The 20,824-nt window shown below is 42.3% G+C and overlaps 1 protein-coding gene across 4 annotated transcripts in view; it reads left to right on the top strand.

Annotated features, from left to right (window-relative positions):
• SEMA5A (semaphorin 5A) overlaps positions 1 to 20,824 on the top strand; it is a 421,628-nt gene that overhangs the window by 312,269 nt on the left and 88,535 nt on the right. For all 4 annotated transcript variants that reach the window (XM_074329094.2, XM_074329093.2, XM_074329090.2 and 1 more), the window contains one exon: positions 1,807 to 2,011. In XM_074329094.2, coding sequence (XP_074185195.1) covers positions 1,807 to 2,011 — 205 coding nt within the window. The remainder of the gene's footprint in view (positions 1 to 1,806; positions 2,012 to 20,824) is intronic.

Genomic DNA, 20,824 nt, shown 5'->3' with positions numbered 1-20,824 from the left:
AGAGGATTGGGGCCTTCGAGGTTCCTCAAATCCATTTTAAGAGAGAATTTGGGCTTCTTTTATGTGCAAGGAAGGTAGAAGGGGAGGGGCAAAAGGTGATTGACAGTCACGTACGTCTGGGACCAACAGGGATCCCAGGAAGAGCTCTAACTCTTGAAGTCTCTTTGTTCCAGGCCAGTAGACCCCTGCTGATTTGAGTCTGGCCTTGAGGCTCCTGCAAATCTTTGATGAACAGTCTTTATTTTTTACATATTTCATCACCTCTTTGGGAGAGACACCTCCTAACAATGGGCTATTCCTCCAAAAACTCAAGCCTCAAGCAGCATTTTCTCTAATAATTAGCATATCTATAGCAGAAGTTATTAGCTTGAAGGCCATGGGAAAAATACAGGCTGGAATTAAGGTAGAATGAGAGAGAGCCAGCATTCCACTCTGTTGCAGAGAGAGAGGCTGGCAAGCAGTGCCTCCCCTGAGACCACGTGGCTCCTGGGTAACCCAGCTGAGCCCTTCACCCGACCACATGTCATGTGGTCCCATTGCTGGGAACATAGCCTGCCCCTGCAAGGATGTGACATTAAACTAAGCATTGGACCAGACTCGAAATCCATTTCAGCCCAAGATTCTCTAATTGTACAATCAGCCTATCATTTCATGGCATGTAGGGCATTTCATCAAGTGCTGCAAAAATACCATCTGTTTTAAAAAAGCAATTTCCATCTTACACTTTAGACCACTCACCTGTTATAAAACCAAGTATTAGAAATGACGTGTTATAAATGGTAGGCTCAGAGTGTATGGACAGGGAAATTCTTTTCCATCAAACCTACTTACGTGAAGTTCTGCTGAGGGTCAGCCTTTATTGGTCCCAGGATTTAAAGTTTATAAAAGAAATGAAGAAGGTTGGTGGTAATTTTCTGGTTCTGTGCTCTGCCCCTGGAAAGCTTTGCAATCTTTCCTACCCTCTTTGGATCTCATCCTTGCCAAAAACCAACCTACATCACACCTCCCAGCCTCTTCATAACACAGCTCAGAATTCAGTTCCCAGCAAATTCCAGATTTTTTGTCCTGTATATCTCAGATTCATATTCATGTATTTCCCCAATCTAAAAATCTCTTTCCTTCCTTCCTTCCTTCCACTTTCATCCTTAAATTCCACCCCCCATGTCCTTCCCTCTCTCCCTTTATCTCCTTTTCCCCTCTTCTTGCAAAGTCACCATGTTATTTTTCTCATTACTAAATTCTAAAGAATTTCTTTGTTTCTTCTAGCTTGGAATATGAGCACAAAACAATAAGGCCAGCATATTGTTTTTGCAGCCCATGAGAATGATACTGGAACAAAATTATATAATTTGCAGAATAAAATGGCCTCATTCTATCTCTGTGGAATCCATATCTTGCTTATAGACCCACTGCTCCAGTAGGAAAACTAATAAATCTATATGATGTATTTGATTGCCGCATCTTCAGTCTGGATACCTGACTTATCAGATGGACATAATAATATGCATTTAGACAGACAGCTCCCAAGGGACTCAACAGATGCAGAGGAGTTTTTATACATTCCCTATTCAAATTAAAGTCAGCAAGGACTTTCACTGTATTTTTTTCACTTCTGATCACCCATGTATGATGGAGTTGGGGGACGCCCCAAATATAAGTTCAGATCTAAATTGGGAGGGGCTCCACGGATGGGGCCTTGCGGGGGGAAAGGAGAAGCAGGCGGGTGTGCACATGGCAGCGATCCGGGTGACAGGCCAGCTTCCAACTGGGGGGCTGGTCCCGGTCATGCTCTGCTTTCCCTTGCAGTGCGGCACGGTGGACCAGGGCCTGTACGTGAACCTAACAGAGCGGAACCTGCAGGACGCTCAGAAGTTCATTCTGATGCACGAGGTGGTGCAGCCGGTGACCGCGGTGCCGGCCTTTATGGAGGACAACAGCCGCTTCACCCACGTGGCCGTGGACGTGGTGCAGGCCAGGGACGCGCTCGTCCACACCATCTACTTGGCCACAGGTAGGAGCTGGCCCCTCTCTGCGGCATTTTCTACCATCTCCTGACTTCCTGTTTTGAATTCTCAATGTGCAATTTCAATGTCAAGCTTTGGATCTGTGTGCTTTCCCCACAAGCAGCAAAACATGATGCTCCGTTATCTCCCGTCCTCATCCTCTGTGCTTCTTGTGGGATTCTCCGTTTCACTCCCATTTTTAAGTACATGCATCATAATTTTAATTGGAAAGACAATGTCTGATTTCCTAGCTATTGTTTTTAAACTTCTCATAAAATAAGTCTTTTCTTGACACGTTTAATTTGGATTATTTAAGACAATAGGATTTGTTGGAAGACATTGCTTGGTGAAATAAGAATATTATCCTAGACATTCCCATCCTAACGGAGACAGCACATAATACGCCAGCCGCTATGGAAAGCACTGGCGAGGTGATGACCAGCTTGTAAAGTGGGTGTGAATAGAATGATGTGGTGGCCAGAGCCAGGGAAGAGCCTGTACTTGGCCGAGGCCCATGAAGGTTGGCTTCTCCCAGGAGTTAACATTTAAGCTGAGAGCTGAGGGAGAAGGTGAGAAGGAAGCACTGGCCTTGCCTAAGGAGGGAACGGGGAAGGTAAGAGCTGCAGGAGTGGTCAGCTGTGGAAGGTGCCCTCATGGGGTCCGTCCAGGTAAAGTCAGGGCAGAGATGTGACCATCAGATCTCAAAAGGGGCCACTGGTGCCTCTGAAGATCAGTCTGAGGGAGGACCAGGGAGGACAAAGCGGGACAATGGAAGAAGTTTAATGGAAAGAGCTACTATGAATGAGGCTTCCAGAAGCTTTTCATGAAGGCTGGTGGAGGATTGATGTGGCAGCCTGAGCAGATGGGAGGTCAAGTGTGTTGTTTGTTTTAAGAGACGATATAGAATGACCATCCCATGGCAGTGTCGGTTGCTCACTGGAGAGTAGGAAGGAACCGTGTGTCTTCTGCCAGTTTTATCCTTAATGCCTCACAGGATGCCTGGCACTGGGTAGGTTGTGGAATGAATGAATGGACTTTTCCAGAAGGTTTTCTACTGTTTCTTCATAAATGTTCTGGTTGATGCTACAGAGAGTAGAGCGTGGGATTCTAGGAGGCCATTGAGTTCCTCGTCAATACGTGAAGGGGGTGAGGAAGCGGAGACGGGGCTGGTCCTGGGCAGGCCTGGGTGTATCAGTGCAGGGCAGCCTGAGCCTTGACCTGAGAATTCTGACCTGCTCCACAGCCAAGGCCTATATGGAGGTGATGTTTGCTTCCACTGTGATTCCAGTGGCACTCTCCTTCTACTTTAGTTTTGACGAGTAGCTCAGCTCAGGCTGCCGTAACAAAATACCACGGACTGGGTGGCTTACACAACAGAAATCCATTTCTCAGTTCTGAAGGCTGAAAGTCCAAGATCAAGATGCCATTCAATTTGTTTCCTGGTAAGAACTGACTTCCTGGTTTATAGATGGTCATCTTCTTGCTGTATCCTCACACGGTAGAGACAGAGATGATCTCTCTCCTGTCTCTCCTTCAAAGGGCATGAATCCCATTTATGAGGGCTCCACCCTCATGACCTAATTACTTCACTAAGATCCCACCTCCAAATACCATTGCTTTGAAGATTAGAACTTCAACATGAGTTTTGAGGGGACACAAATGATGTTTGAGCAGAATCTAAATCAAATCAAAGTATACCAACTTAGATAAATTATTGGTCTGAGATGAAATTACACTCAACATCCATGGCTTTTTAAACAGGACAGCCTTCAAGAAACATGCTTGCCCAAGTCTGTTTTGATTGATCTCTCTCTACCTATCCCCTAGCTCAAGACTTTCCCACAGTATAGCGAGGGAACTCACTCAGGCTGCCTGATCCTGCCTCTAGGTTTGCACTTCTGATTCCGATAGCAATATACCACGTGCCATTCCACAAATATGTCTTACAGAGATTCACGTTTTTGTTCCACACACCTGATTTTTTGCTTTTGTTTATGCTACTGCCTATTTACAAATTGAATCATGTCATACATGAAGATGTGGCTGACCCAAGTCACAGGTTGGGATATGGGGGAAGATGCCATGCAGAGAACTCTTCTGGACTTCCCATGGCTCACTGGTCAGGGTGGTGGTTACGCTCATGGGGAGGAAAAGTTTGCAACAGGGAAACAACCGTGGATACGTGATGCCCTGAAGAGAGGCCTGCTCCAAACCACAGTTATTCAGGGCGACACACTAAGAGTCTACTGGTGGCTGGAAATACCACAGATGGTATTTAACTTTATTTAGACTGGCTGGATAATTCCAACTAACTACAGGAATTTTATGCCTCAGCCAAGCTCTGGTACTTCTCGTTTATCTCTGATGACACTGATTAATACATTTAGGAGGAGAGCGCTTCTTTTGCAGGTTTCAATTCCAGTGTGTCTATAATTGAATGAACATCTTCATTGCCCAGCTCTGATGCTTCTCCCATATTTTTTGTCTTGCTCTTATTCAGGCACCATGTGCTGTAGATATGAACCCTCTGCTACCTCTGCTCATCATTTATTTTTCCATAACTATCTATTCCCTTAATTTGAACCCTTATTATTTCTAGAGTACTATTTTAGACTGTTGTGTGTTCAAATGAAGCGTGGCTAAAACTCACCTGGAAGACATGTGGAAATACAGGTCCCTAAGCCCCACCCCATGAGATTCTGGTTCAGTGCAGAGTTGGTATTTCTGAGAGGCTCTCAGGGAACGTAAAACTGTGCATTTCTGGACCATATTCAAGTAAAGCTATTGTAGATGAAATAATGGTTTTCTTGACCTAGAATCTCTCTGTAAGGGATGCACCTTGCTGCTCTCTCTGGTTAGGCACTGACAATCATTGTGATTGGCTCCCGGTTGTTTGTGATACAGATGCAAAATCTGTTATCCAACATGAGCTTATGCGACATGTTTACTCTGTATTTCAGTAGTTGCTGGTATGATTTTCTAACTGGTAGGAAAAAAGAGCTGTGACTTGATTTGAAAGAAAATGCTTTAAGATGCAGCAAGCTAATTCGGAATGATTAAATATGTATTAGGCTAAAAAAAATGTGGTCATAAATTATCTCTAATGAAATTTGGTGGTCTGGGCAGCGACAGGCAAAGGTACCAGGATGATATCTTTAAAATAAAGGAAGAAATGAATCGGCAAATTTGAAAGCACACCACGTTTGAACAATATTGATTCAGAATAAATGAGCATTAAGTGTAGCCAGGTTAAGTTTTTGAATTCCAAGGATAAAGAGAGAATTATTTAGGCATTCAGGAGAAAAAATACCTACAAATGAAAAAAAAAGGTAGGTGGTCTCAGAGTACTCTGTAGCGGCATAACTCTGTGAAGCATGGTCTAAAATATTCTAAGAAAAAGAAAATGTAAATCAACAATATTATATTCAATAAAGAATCAAGAGAACAGGCAGTTATTCCCAAAATGAAAATCTCAGGCAATATTATACCTGGGGTCTTTTTCACAAACACAAAACAAGACTAATTACTGGCTAGATTCAGCCAAACGAATGATAGAGACGCTTTGAGAAAGAAAGTGGGATAAAGTGGAACACTTAATACCAGACTTCAAGTAAAACAATTATATATATATATATGTGTGTGTGTGTGTGTGTGTGTGTGTGTGTGTGTGTGTGTGTATAATTGTTTCTTACATACATATATGGAAAATTAACTGTGATTCAAGAGTTCTAGTCTAGGCTAATCGTCCTTCAAAATAAAGGCACGTGGAAAATGTAGGGATACAACATCTATGATTCCTACTTTAAAAACAGAAAACCTTGATCTCTAGCCAGAGAAGTAAATCAGAACGAAAACTTCAAGAAGGAAGTCATGGGAAAAGGATGGGTGGGGAACTGAGAATTCATTTTGATTTCAGATAAAGACAAACTGAGGTGCCTAGGACATGCCAGCAGGTAAGTGTTCGGACAGTTGGCAGAGTGATAGTGCGTTGACAACACAGAGAAGTTCTGTGAATTGGACATGTCTTAAGTGCCTCCTCAGACTCCCTTGGCCATCTGCTGTCCTGGACCCTCAGCCATTTGCTCTGTCTCAGCTGCCACCATGGCTGGTCGATTCCTTGGCAGGACCATAAGGTTCTTCCAACCGATGCTGTCCAGTTGGTGGCCTGGTGGCCAGGCTCCTCCTGCCACCACTGGAGCAGGACCTGGCTTCTGCAGCAGATGCTACAGGCACTAGGAGATGCAACCCATAAGTGCAAGGGGATTCCCAATGAGTGGCAGGCGTGGGATGGTACCCACTAAGAGATCTCCTTTCTCCTTTTCCCTCCAATGGGCTGTTCAGAGAAAGCTTTTCCAGGTAGCCAAGCAGATGTCCCTTGGTGGCTCAACATAAAGGAAGTGGTAACACCTCACTGGGGTCACTGCCCATCTTCCCCATTCCCTTTCTTCCTCACTCACACAGTCCTGGGTTTGTCCCCTAATAATGCCTTAGCCCTCAATCCTTGCTTCATGTTCTACTTCCCAGGCGATTGCAGGAGAGACTTGAGTAGGCCCTTTAAAGGTGCTTGGCTATGAACCACGTCAGGGATAGATGGTGTATGCTCTATAGACCACGTTAAAAACTAAGATTTTAATCCAAGTGTAATAATAATAATAACAACTACTGATCTGAACATTGTGTAAAGAAAGAAAGTAACATGAAATGATAAATGTTTTTAAAGATCACTGTCCATTATTCCTGTAGAATGAATGGGGGGGTAGCAGCAGGGGGTAGAAACAGAGTAAACATCAGAGTCAAATGTCTTTCTACAATGTTGGTGTGATTTTGCTGCCTGATTTGTCAATTACATAAAAATCAATAGGCATTGTGGTAACATGTCATTGTATCGTAATTGTGTAATGAAGATGATCAAGGCTGTTTCAGTCATAAAGGAGGCCCAGGAGGAGATGCGTGTGGCAGGTGTGGCCAGCAGACAGGTGGGGGTGTAGATTAAGTCACGTATGCCCACCTTGGTGATATCTCCCCCAAGGAGGCACAAATTAGTTCTTGAGGGACAAAAGAAATTTTATGTTTGTGTATAAAATATAGACATACATGCATTACATAAACAAGTATGCAATTGTTAGTATTACAATCTCATGAGCGGGAAGACTGTTGCAGGAAAAAATGTGAAAAATCTCTGCTGTAGTGATAATGAAAAAAGTTTGAGTATCACTTCCCTTGGTCACTTTTATAGAGAAACACTGACAGGTTCACTATATATTCTGGAGGTATGTAAGGGGAGGGAATGGGTACGGTACAGAATGACTCCTGATTTGTTTTAGGTTTGGGCAGTTGCATAAGTGCTGACAGCCTTTTCTGAGAAGGGAGAAACTGAGGTTTTGGTGTCAGATTCCTGGGTGAGGATTCAGCAGTGAACACAGCAGACAGACTCCCTGCCCTCAAGAAGCTTGAGAGAGAGAGAACAAAATAAAATTACAATAAATGTTGGGCTGGGACATAAAGCAGGAAGAAGGAATAGAGGGAAGCAAGCGTTTCCATGTTAAGAAGTCTTTTCTAAGGGTAACAAATGAGATCCATTGTGTTTAATGATTTTCAAAAGGCGCGAGATAAAGACTGACATTCACTTTTAAGGTTGTTAGCTCTTTGGAAAGTCCCACTTTGACCATCTTCAGTGGAGATTAGATCCCATGGACGTGGCTTTTATGTTTACAACTACTGATGGGACTCTTACTGAGAGGGGAGACTGATGGACAGGAGAAGGGGTCACCAAATAGGTGAGGTCCTGAGGGTAACGAAGGGTCAGGGTTAGCGGAACCAGAGGGAAGGGGAAGGAGATGCCTCATTGGTGCAGTTGGGAGCCCGGAACTGACGCCTGTCATTTCCCATTTAGCTTTGAAATTATTAAAGCAAAGTACAACCGGTGGCTCCACCCCATCCCGTCTTTCTTCTCTTCCCAATAGAGCACAGCGTTCTTACTGTAACTCGCTACTAATCATTATTAAAATCCAGAAATCGGTAATGCTTCTAAAGTGAGCTTATAGAAAAAGCAAATAAACAATCTCCTATATAGTCCAGAAGTTTCTTCTGTAAGAGTAATAGTTGGCAACTAGCTCTACAAAAGCTCAAACCCCATCCCTAACTTTCTTATAGCTCTACGTGTAGTTTCTTCCAGCACTTAATTCTCAAGCCTTTTGGCTCCCTTTCTAAAGAGAGGAAGAAGAGACAGCTGAGTGAGGGTCAGGCCTCAGCATTCCCTCAGACTAAGTACGTAAGACTTGAGAAACCCTAGGGAGACTCTTTCAGACACCAAAAATTAGGTAATTCTTTTACTGTTGCCATTATTAACAATTATCTCCCTCAGGAATTATAATCAATTTGCAATTTGTCACAAGGAAGCATTGAATTCTGAAAATACTACACTGGAAAGATTGTTTATAGTCACTCCAAATTCTGCCCTTCTCATTGGAAGCTGGAAATCCAAACCCAGCTTGGCGTTGTTCTATATGTGCCCATTTATGCAAAGGGTTCCCAAAGGCTGAAAGGGAACCTTGTGTAGTTTAAGTGTGTATTTGATAACATTTAATGAGTTTTGAGAATAATTGTAGTAAATAGTAGCAATGTAGGAAAATCCCAGTTACCTGGTGTATGGATTAAATTGTGTCCCCACCAAAAGATATGTTGAAGCCCTCACTTGCCAGTATCTCACAATGTGACCTGATTTGGAAATAGGGTTTCTCCAGATGTCATTAGTTAAATCATACTGGAGTAACGTAAACTCTTAATCCGATATGACTCGTGTCCTTATAAGAGGAGAAAGACACACACAGGGAGAAGACATGTGACAGCAGGCAGACATTGCAAAGCCATTGCCAGAAGCTGGAAGAGACAAAGAAGGATTCTACCCAGAGTCTCACAGGAGCATGTAAGCCCTGCCACCTTGATTTCAGACTTCTAGCATCCAGAACTGTGAGATAATAATTTTCTGTTGCTCTAAGCCATCCAGAACGTAGTAGTCAACATCAGCAGCCCTAGGCTACTAATTCAGCTGGGGCATACTTTTCCACTTGGCATCTGGTCTTCCAGCCACATGTAAAGCATAGCCTGGCTTCCTCCGCCTCCCCTGACATTTCTGTGTCGTGAACTCAGTGAACAAAATTAGTTCTTTAGTATTAGTTGATGTCAGGCCCAATTAAAATGAAAAGTCTACTGTTGAAAACAATTTAATACATGCCACACCACTTGAAATGGCATAAACACAACTAATTGTTCTGTTTTAAAACTAAATATAAGAACATAAATTCTTGTATTTTAATGTGTTCCATTTTAAATTAGTTCTCTGAATAATTTTAGTAGCTCATGCCTAGTTCTCCAACCACAGAATAGTATGAAATTATAAGCTATGAATTAGTAAATATCCCAATTTACTTTAAATGTGAAGCTGTTGATTTCTACTTTTATGGAGCAGCTGATTTTGCTTTTCTTGGTCTGCTTTATCTCTTCTTGCCTTTTTTTGTTTTAGAGTTATGTAAATCTTCCTACCTTCTTCTTTCATGTTTCACATGATCAGGATTGATTGAAAGTTGCCCTAGGTAGTAAAGCAGTGTGGAGAAAATAAATGCAAACTGTTTCTCTATACGGTACCCATCTTTTCATATAAATTCTGCCTAATGCAGTTCTGATATAACTGTTTTAGGTTTCATGACAGTTACTGGAATTAAGCACAATAGTCTACAGTTCCCAAACTGGCTGTCCTCCTGTTTATACAAAAACCTAGTTCGTATATTGTTGTTCCTGTGTGAAATGATGATGTCATAATTCCAAAGAGATGTGAGTAATGTCCACCCAGTGCCCCAGGTTTTGTTGTATGTGAAATCCCGATCTCTAGTCCTGCAAAGGAACATTCAAAGCACTTTCAACATGACAACTTCATCAAGCGAGTCTGATGGAGAGGACCACTTACTGGAGCGTGTAACTGAGGAACTTGCGTAAGAAGTTTTAGCAGATATTTTCATCCCAGATAATTCAGTTATGAGAAGACCTACTTGATGATGAATCTGCAGGTGTTATTACAAAAAAGATTTTTCTTGTTGACCTTAAGAACATAAGTCTTCATAGGTAATAAAACTTCCAAGTAAATGGCTTCTCCAGTCTCATCCATTTCACTGATTGTGGTGAATACATTAAATGTATTTTACAATCATTACTAACACTTCTTAACTACTCCTCTTCATCCACAATGCTCATGTCTTAAAAGATATTTTATCTATATCTATCTATCATCTATCTATAGATGAAATATATATATATATTTTTTTACTTTAGGGGCCACTGTGGTAGATCTGAGTCTATAAATTGAATATAACTGAAAGTGTTTCCTGTGTCCAATACAGAATCTGATGATTATTTTTTATGAAAAAATTAAAGAGTGAAGGTGCTATCAGTGTTTAAGCTTGGATAGTTAAGTTCTGTATGGTTTTTTTTATTTCTTCGATGATGAGCATGTAATCAACTAAGTGGTAAAAGAAATTACTTTTAAAGAAATAAGTCTAACTTCTATCACTGTAAGACAGACCATTAGTTTTATTAGTACTGAATGTGGCAACCTGCAAGTTTGAATTTATCTGATTTACCTTCATGTAAACTCAAATATAATATGAGATGTCCTGGGGCATTTATAGATACCAGAGCTCAAACTCAAATTATACTCGAAAACCTAATTAATCCCAAATGCTGGATGATTAGAAGGGACATGCAGCCCTCTGTGGTCTTTTCCTTTCTTCCCTGCTTAATTTTAAAGTTCTATTAGGATACTTGGGTTGGGTATTAAAATAAAAACCCACACAATCCTTAGAACTTGTGAGACAGAGATGGTCATTTAAGATCACCTGGCAGACGGCACAGGTGTGCCTCTCCTAGAGGAATTCAGTGACCAGGGAGGGTGCTCATGGGAGCAGGAAGAATGAAGACAAGCCTCAGAGGCATCTCAGGATCCAGCTTCACATGGGACTGACGTTCACTCTAGTTATGAATAAAGATGGAAAACTGAAGGCTACAATAGCTTAACTCTGTTTGAAATTATTAAAGCATTTTGAGATTGAAACAATGTTCAGAAGGGCAGTTCTTGTTACCTATTTTTAGTCTAATCCTTGAACTCCAACTGAATATAAGGAAACTGGTTAAATATGGCTTTTTGTTGTTGATTTTGTTGTTCTTTTGTTTTTGTTTTGTTTTGTTTTACTGGAGGAATTAAATGAGTTGAGAGAAAGGAAAATTTACTCAAGAAAGGAGATTTCTTTCTTTAACTCACAATATGTGTTAAGCATTACTAACATGTAAAGCTAAATATTGAGAGCTGTCAACAATTAGTAAAACTCCCTTAGGGGATTCTGAGTTAAGACTAGTAGAAGTTGATTTTCACATCCCAGACAAACAGGAGGTTTTAGAGCCTCCATTTTTATGTCTTTGTACCAATGATAAAAAAATTTTCACAAGTTGTCCAAATACTCAAATACATTTATGGGATTTTGAAATAATAAAGACAATTCTCACTTGTAGTATTGAAAGTGATCTCAAAAATTAATTATCAGGGTAGGAACTTCATTTAGGTCCTTATTGATATGGTCAGGTAAATAATTTCTAAAATCAAACCTTGACCATAGCAAAAGAACACTGGTTCCAAGTGCAAAATCACCTCAACCACAGAGGCCTTGACTTGTCCTTGGTAAATAGTGTCTTTAAAGACAATCTTCACAATGAGCTAATGTCCTTTAAGTTAAAATATAATTTTTTTCTTTCAATTGGAAATTGCATCGACTATTCAGTGTTGGTATTTTTAAATATATGTGTTTCCCACCAAATAAGACCTAGTCGGACAATCAGCCCTAATGCATCTTTTGGAGCAAAAATTAATATAAGACCTGGTAGTATATTATATTATATTATATTATATTATATTATATTATATTATATTATATGATAGACCTGGTCTTATATTATAGTAAAATAAGACCAGGGCTTATATTAATTTTTGCTCCAAAAGATGCATCAGAGCTGATTGTCTGGCTAGGACTTATTTTTGGGGAAATATGGTACAGTTGTGGGCAGCATGAATTTCTCTGCATGGATTGGCTATGAGCCAGTGGTCTTGGTCTTTGTTGACTCGCTGACCTGAGGATTCACCTGACAGCTTTTCTTCAGGAATCTCTAACTCTCAAAGATGGGTCCTTGACCTGCTCCTCTGGGCCCTCAGATTCTGGGGCTCCCTGGCTTTGAGCACAGAAAATGCCAGGAGCAGGAGGATGTGGGCTGAGTGCCAGCGCTTCTTGTCCAGGCTGGGCTCTGATGTCTTACCCAGTTTTAGTGACAGGGCCTTTAACAATTCCTTCCATGACTGATATCCAATCCTCTCCAGTGTCTGAGTTTGTCCTGCATCCTCTGCCACATCCCATTCCAGGAATCAGAGGACCATCCATGTGCCCTGTGGCTGGTCCTCCACCATCTCCAGGCACCAACCTCTGCCTTCTCTGGTCCTCTGTCTCCTGCTCTCTGATTGGGACCCTCACTGTGGCCTTCATGGTTGGAAGATGTGTAACTTCATGTGTTGGGACCGGGCTGCCCCTCAGCCACTTAAATCCTAGTTTGGGAAAAACAGTGACTTTTGTTAAGGCTCATTTGCCTTCTGTGTGAGTAAGAACCGAACTGGAGTGCCACGTAGATCAAAAGCCAGTGTGCACCCAGACAAGGTTCAGGGAGCCACACTGGACAGTCAGCACTGATGCCAGCAAGCCCGGGGCCTGGGTCTGCATCGTAAGCGTGGGGCATGTGTATAGGGGCTGAGGATTTCAGCTCCATCTCAGGACCCTGTCACAGTACAAGCCTGTTTCCCTGCACGGGAACGTTTAATGACACTCATCATGACAGCCTGTTGGGTGCCAGCTGTCACGTTCCTGTCCCTTGGCTATTTGGTTCCTTATTTCAGACTCCCAGTTTCATGCCTTTGGAAGTCTGCAGCCCTCCCATAATTTCTGTTAATTAATTCCTGGGCTTATGCTCTCGAAGTCCTGTCTGTGCTCAGATGGAATGTGTTTCTCCAGGTTTTAGACACAAACTTAGCTCCTTTACCAGATTATGTTAAAAAAGAATGAGACATATAATCAGAAGACATTGTAGAAGGTTCGATGGTGAGCGGGAAGGTTTACTGAGGAGCAGGCAGCTTTCTACCATCAGCCTACTTCTCTCTTCTCTCCCTTTACCCTTCACTCTTTCTTAGTAGGGTCCCAACAGAATTCCAACCCTTATCTCATGCGGTGCCCCCTTCCTGACACCCTCCCCCCGTATGGAGGTCATCAGGGTGAGTAAAGGGGAAATGAGTTGGCTTCCATCTCAGGATGTCCTCCAAGAATAACTGTTACGTCCCAAGAGGACTGTTAGGGAATAGAAGGGGGCATGCCTTATTATGTACCCATGCCCCTTTTGTGTTTACTACTCACTCCTATTTTAATATATTTGCATCTGAAATTAGCTTCACATCACGTGCAAGTGTCTATGTGGAGAGATAGCACTCCCAGGGAAAGGGTAAGTTCACAAAGGTCAGGGGCTGCATTCTTACAGTAGTTTTCCATTTTTGAGAAGACTTTTCTGAGGAATTAGAGACTACAAACATAAAACCGTTTTAGATGGATGTGTTAGGTATCAGGAGTAATTCACAGACGCACCCGTTTACCCCCAGCCGGGTGCAACCGCAGAAATGCACAGACGTTCTGGAGCCCCTCTGTGCCCCACGCCAAACCCATGCCCTCTGCCGCGAAGCACCCACCACCCTGAATTTTGTTTTTATTATCTCCTTGTTTTCTTGTCTAATTCCCCCATGCTTATATCCTAAGTGGCACAGCTTAATTTTATATGATTTTAAACTTCAGGTAAATAGATTTATGTATGTTCTCCTGAGAGGTACTCGTTAAAATTGTGTTCAGCATTATTTCTATGAGTAGTTCATCCATCCTCATGCGTGCATACAAAGTCCCTTCATCCGTACTGCCGTACAGCTCTCCCTTGTTTGCCTGGATGTCCAAGGTAATCTTGTTGATTGGCATTTGGGTGGTTTCCAGTATTTTACTTCTCGTAAGTGGTGCCACTAAGATGTGTCCTTGTCATATGTCCTGGAGCCCGTGTAGGACTTTGTCCAGGGCAGGGCTTCCCAATCGTGGCAACCGTAGACAATGATATTCTGTATATGGCACACTGAGGAAATCAAGTCACTGCTGCTATGGGGGACCAACCCAGCAGGGCAAAGCTGCCCGTGCCCGCCATCAGTGGAGGAGACCTGTGTCAGTGTGTTTGTAACCCGTTCATGGTCCATGGGTGAGAAAACTGAAGTTGCTGATTCACAGGGTGTTAGAACCGTCACCTCTGCTACGTTGTTCCAAATCGCTGACCAAAGCGTTTTGCAGCGCTCAGCACTTTATCACACTTGATCCAGTCTGCGGCGTTGCACAAAGTCATATGCACTGGGCTGTTTCCCAACAGTCACTTTCTGGCTCCAACCCACTGCACCACCCTTCCAGGGAACATCTAATCGTACGTGTCCACAAGCCATGGTCCCTAATTTTCCCTGCTTTGGTTAGGACATTTCCTTGTGTCCTGCAAATGCCTGCTCATCCTTCAAGGTCTGTCGTTGAAGAGTGTGGGCTTGTCCTTCTCCGTCCTGGCCACATGAGCGCTCAAGCATTTCTTCCTCTGGATCCCGGAGACACAGGGATGTGAGAACACTGACCTAGACTCCTGGACTAGGAGGGTCAGACATGCTCCACCCACCCCTGCCAGACAGAGGAGAGGTGAGGGAGCTGGCTCATGGGAGGTCGGGAGATGGTTGCCTGGTGGAGAGCTTATGGATGGATCTTTCTGGGAGCAGGCACAAGTTATGCAAAAACTACAGCTATAGAAAGACATGCATGTTCTGAAAGGTGAAAAATTTAACTTAGCTGGACTTGTGCGTGTAGAGACGGGAGATGAAGCTGAAAAGTAGGATGGGTCAGACTGCAGTTTTCATCCTAACAAATGAGTTCAGGATTTCGTGCATGGGCAGATTTGGGCCGAAGGGGAGACACAGCTCAGTTGTGGATATGCAGAGTCCCAGTTGCATGTGTAGGTCCCCATAGCGGCAAGTGACTTGACAGTTAACCGGAAATCCTTTACAGCTAAAGAGGTTTGGGTTGGGACTAGAGACCTCAGCTCACGTTGAAGCCGTAAGAATGAACAAGATGATGCCTGAAGAAAGTGTGAAAACTCTAGCTACCGAACAGCTTGAAACATCAGCCACTGGTTCATCATTAGTATAATGTAGCAATTCAGAAAAATGACACAATAATTTTCTTATCCCATTGAGTAAAGAGCTCTCTTTTTTCTTTTAAATTAATGTTACAAAAGTACGAAAGTGCTTAGCATAGATTTTTCTCAGCCATCCCAATCCACACCTAATGGAATCAGAGGCAGTATAAATTTCACCCCTGGGGGTGAGAGGGTAATTTAGATGCTGTATTCCTGTCAGACTGTCAGAGAAGGGCTGCCAACTTTGCCAATTGGGTGGCTGTTTTGTAATTGAGGCACAATAAATCTACGGCGAGTAATTTTCTTCTGGAAACTTGAATTGCCTCCTTAGCAGAGTGATGCGAGTTAGATTTAAGCCGTGGGGTTAGAGGAGAGCTTTAGAAAAGACACCCAGGGGACTCTATTAATTGCGCTCTCGTTTTAAATGTAATACGGTTTTTATTCACAGGAAAGAAACTTCAGCAGTCAGTAGTAAATTTCCTACAGACACCAGCATGTGATTTAGAGGACTGAGAGATGCTTTTGAGGTTTTGTTCAGCAAGGCAGTGGAGACTGCGGTAACACAGCTGCCGTCTCCTGTCCTGCTTTATGTGTGCGAGGACTGACAGGCAGGGAGCTTGCTCATTTTGGACAAACCTTGAGTAGGGCTCAGAATCCATAAGCTAAAAGTAGCAGGAAAACAATAACAGCAAGTTTTGACATAACGCCCCTGTGTGCCAGGCCCCACCCAAGCCCTCTGCATGAATGAGCTCCCTGTGTGGCCCAGGACCTGGGAGCTGGGCCCCACGGTGAAGTGACACAGAGACGTGACACACACTGGACCATGTGCTCTGCTTGAGCACCGACTGTGTGCCAGGCACTGTTCTAGACTACAGTGAGACCTCAGTGCACGAGGCAGGCGGTGTCCCCCAGTGCCTGACTCCTTGGAGCTTATATGCCGAGGGTGAGGATGCAGGACTATGGTTAAAATGATACTTTGGGATAAAAGAATATTGCATATAACTTACAACTAGGGTGTTTAAACTGGATGAGAAATTCTTGGGGAAGGAAATAAACCATTAGTTGAATCTGATAAGCCAAGTTAATTAAAATCTTTTCAGGCATACACTAGCCAAGAAGACCTATTTTCTTTTTTTAATTCCCTTTCACTATAGAAATGTAAGACTGAGCTCCTGTGCCAAGACCAATTTAATTCATTTGCTCAATTACAAGTTAAAAGAAAGAACTTTCGCAACATATTAGCTGTCTGCTACTTTGGGGTAAAGACCAGCTGAATTGATGAACTTTGTGTAATGATCTGTTGCTATGGCAACATGCTGCCCAGTGAGTGGAAGAGGGCATTTCATCATTACCTCAGGATAATGGTTGGAACAGCAATTGATGCAAATACAAAAGGTTTTTCTTTCTTGCTACAATACCTCTGGGTTCATGAGACAAACCCTAAAAATGGCTCTTGGATACAGTGTTGGGGGATCAGAGTCAAATGCACAATCAGAAATACAGTATTTTAGCTTGTCACGTTAGCAACCTAGGATCTGCTCTGGCTCACCAGCCCTGTCACAGGTAACCCTTGTCAGAACTGCCACTTGCCCCTTTCACAGTTTTAATTTCTTGTACTGGATTTAGCACACAGAAAGCTAAATAATTAACCTTCCCTTAAAACATAATAAATCTTAGAGAAGTGATAAAAGAAAAATGGTGTCAAGGGAACAGATTTAACTGTCCTATGCTTTGCAATAACCCCTACATCTTCGTGTCACATTTTCCTGAACTAGCCCTCTGTTTGTTTCTTGGTATGACTTTTTTTCTTATCTTACAAAACAAAAACATTATAGATAGACAGATAGATAGACAGACAGACAGATAGATAGATATACACATACACACACACACATATATATGTTACACAAACACACCAGGTGCCAAAACAATGTATACACATTTTAAGAGATGTTATCTATGCTCAAGCAGTAGTTTGACATAATCAGAAGTATCTGGAGGCTGATGGTAACCACTTTGAACACCTCTTGTAATTGCAGAAGTCAAACGTGACTTGTATTCATCTTTTGTTATTGGTATATATTGAGTATTACAATTTTAATACAGTTTTCCTTTCTTAAAATTTGTGTATACATTTTTTTATTGCACATTACAGGAAATACATATATTTTTTCTGTTTTTTGGATGTGCTTCAGGCGGCTATTCTTAGAAGAATTAATTTCTCTGCATGTTTTTTCATTGCTCAGGGTGCTCAAGGTCATCAGAATTGGAGTCACTATGCTCATAGAGTATAGTGACTTTCACTTTGTTATTTGTTTCATTGTTTAAGCTTTCATGAATCGCAGATGGCAATTCCAATCACATACAAGTTTGAAAAATCAAAAATTGTTTTATACATAGCAGAAGTGAGTGTTTTATTGAGCTGACCATGTTTCTGTTTCCTCCTTCTGTTCCTCCTTCCTTCCTGCCTTCCTTTCTTTCCTACAAAAAGGATTTTTTCATAAACTCTTGAATTTTGGTGAACTAAAATTCTACAGATCCTCCAAAAAAAAAATTAATTATAATCAGCGACCTTTTCCTCAGATCCTTGACAGTTCATTCTTGAGCACTCATTAGCTCTCTCTTCTTTGCCCCCAAAGATCATATGAATGACTGTATAATGTTTATCAAAATGCATCAATTTTCCACACTGTTACACTTCCACTATCATCTCCTGCTTCTTCTATAACCCAGGACCCTCTGTATAAGACATTCAGTGAAATAAATGTCAATATGTGAAAAATACTGGTCTGTTAATGTGAATCTTATGTTGTAATCACACAAGGTAAAATAAAATTTGAGACAAACATGTAATGCTTTTGCATTAGAATTTGAGTCATAATATCTTAGGGAAAATAACCTGCAGTCTACTTTTGAGATTTCTTTGAACAAATTATCTGGATGACGAAATCCATTTTTCTGTTTCTTACTCTTGCCTTGGAGCCCTGTGCTAGTTTGCTCGGGCCGCCACACAAAGATAACGAAAAACCACAGGCAAGGTGGATTCAACAACAGAAATTTATTTCTTATGGTTTTAGAGGCTGGAAGTCCAAGGTCAACTTGTGGGCAGGTTTGGTTCCTTCTGAGGCCTCTCTCGACTCACAGATGCCTCTCTTCTCGATGCGCCCTCACATTTGGGTACACATGTCTCTTGTAATTCCCTCTTCTTGTAAGGACACCAGTCATATTGGATCAGGACCCATGCGTATGACCTCACTTGAACTCAATTACCTCTTTGCAGGTCCCATCTCCAAATCCAGCACATTCTGAGGTCCTGGGGGTTAGGACTTCGACATGGATTTTCGGGGGGACACTGTTCAGCCCATAACAGTCCTTGTCTTATTATAAAGCATATTTTCACACCAAATGAGATTATTATACTTAACCATCTTTATCAAGATGCAAAACAGAATCTCGTTAAAACTACTAAATCCATGTCAGTTAGCAAAATGAACATTGAAAATTAGGAAAATGGCAGCTGTTTTCCCCCAGAGTCAAACATAGGTTTCATTTTCAACCATTAATAACTGAATTATGTACATTAGACACTACATTATATGGAGCTCACGTCGCATATACATAGCAATAAGTGGTTTCAGGGTCTTACTTTAATTGTCAACTTTTTTGTTTGCACAGATCTTGTGTCACCTTAAACCTTTTCAAAAATAGAACTGAAATAGAAAGTATTTTGTTTTTATCAGATTATTCTCTCATTTGCTTCCTGAGCTTATGGAAATGAAAGCCCCAGGCTTGATAGAAAAGTCAGATCTACCCTGGCTTGGCCCCACTTGTACATTAATTATCTGTGCTTGAATTCTTTAAGATAAGCACCTGTCTATAAATCATGGCTTAATCTTTGCCTCAAATAACGGCTACCATTAAATACACTGTTTTATCAGCCCACCTGATCTTTGAGGAAATCCGCAGCCATAGAATTACCGACGCACGTTATGGGGACTGCATAGTACCCTGGACATACTTTCAAAACAAAAACGTCTGTGAAGATTTAGAAACCAGCATGTGACGGAAATGAATTGGACCTAAATTCTGGCCCAGTGGCCTGTTCTTTGTAACTCTACCTTTCAGGGCTTTGCTTTCCTCACCTGTAAAATTTAAAATATTGCTGTAGGTCCCTTCCAACCCTAATATCCTGTGACTGTTCAGAATTGCAGGTTAGAAAATAAAATGATCTCAGATGATTTGCGTTGAGAGGTGACCATACCAACGGGGTCACTCATTGTCCCCAAGAACTTACCTTGTTAGATTCATAAAACAGACTGAATTAGGAAAATTAGGGTATTCTGTTGTTCTTTGTGTATATCCAGTTATCCACCTGTGCTTCTTCATGTGAGCTTAATTTGGGGATGAATATATCAGTTTTTATTCTTGTTTTGCATTAGCTTAAACATGATGCTTCAGGCTGCGGGTGATGAATGGTCACATCGCCTCCACCTTTCTGTTTGGGAGATCAGTCAGGGTCATAAGTTTTCTCAGCAAAGTGATACAGAAGCTACACTGCAAGAGGAGGGGACTAGGTTATGTGTTTTACGTGCCGTTAGTCAGTCATCTCCAACTCCCGGCGACCCTGTGGATGAGTGACGTCCACCATGTCCTGTCCTCACAGCCCTGCTTGGCTCCTGCAGACTCCCGCCCGTGGCTTCTCTTACGGCGTCAGTCCATCTGATATTTTCTTCCTCTTTCCTGCTGCCTGCTATCTTTCCCAGCATTATTGTATTTTCCAAAGAACCCCGCCTTATCGTAATGTGCCCGAAGTAGGACCAAATAGGACCATTGCAGTATTGTGATTTTTGCCTCCAGGATGTTTCAGGCTGAATTTGCTCTGGGACCCCCTTGTCCGTCTTCCTGGCGGCCCAGGGCACCCGCAGAGCTCTTCTTCCACACCACGTTTCACATGATTCCATTTTTTCCCTATCAGCCTTCTTTGCTGTCAGGACAGACTATGGAGAGACAGAATGGTTTCCTATGGTCAAAAGTCTCAGACAAAGGTGCAGAGGTTCTGAAATGATGTGACAACAATTGCATTCACTCTCACAGGACATCTGTCACTTGCCGGTGGGCAGGTGAGGAGTTAGGGACCAGCTTCTGATCCCAGGGCTGCACTCACTGGCTGGGTTATTGGGAGCCCTCAGTTAACTTTTGAAGACCTGCAGCCTCTTACCTGCAATATAAAGCCCAGGGCAGGGAATGCCAAATATTTGTGGAGGAAGAACATTTCTTCAGAGGAAATCATATGGCAACGTGCAATGTGAAATGCAGTCCAATGAAGCTGGTCATATTGTGGGTTGTGACGTTGTTGTCTGCTTTGGGGGGCACGTGGGCACCTGGCTCTCCAGAGCTGCACTGAGACACCTCTGCATATCTCCAAACTGTCCAATCTCATGGCCACAACCTCATGTGGCTACTGGACCCTGGAATGTGGCTAGTCTGAATTA

Source organism: Rhinolophus sinicus, chromosome 3 (assembly GCF_057876585.1).
Source record: "Rhinolophus sinicus isolate RSI-liver-muscle chromosome 3, RSI-T2T, whole genome shotgun sequence".
In the NCBI taxonomy this organism is placed as follows: domain Eukaryota; kingdom Metazoa; phylum Chordata; class Mammalia; order Chiroptera; family Rhinolophidae; genus Rhinolophus; species Rhinolophus sinicus.
The sequence above is the reverse complement of the archived record's forward strand: the minus strand, read 5'-3'. Positions and strand labels throughout refer to the sequence as shown.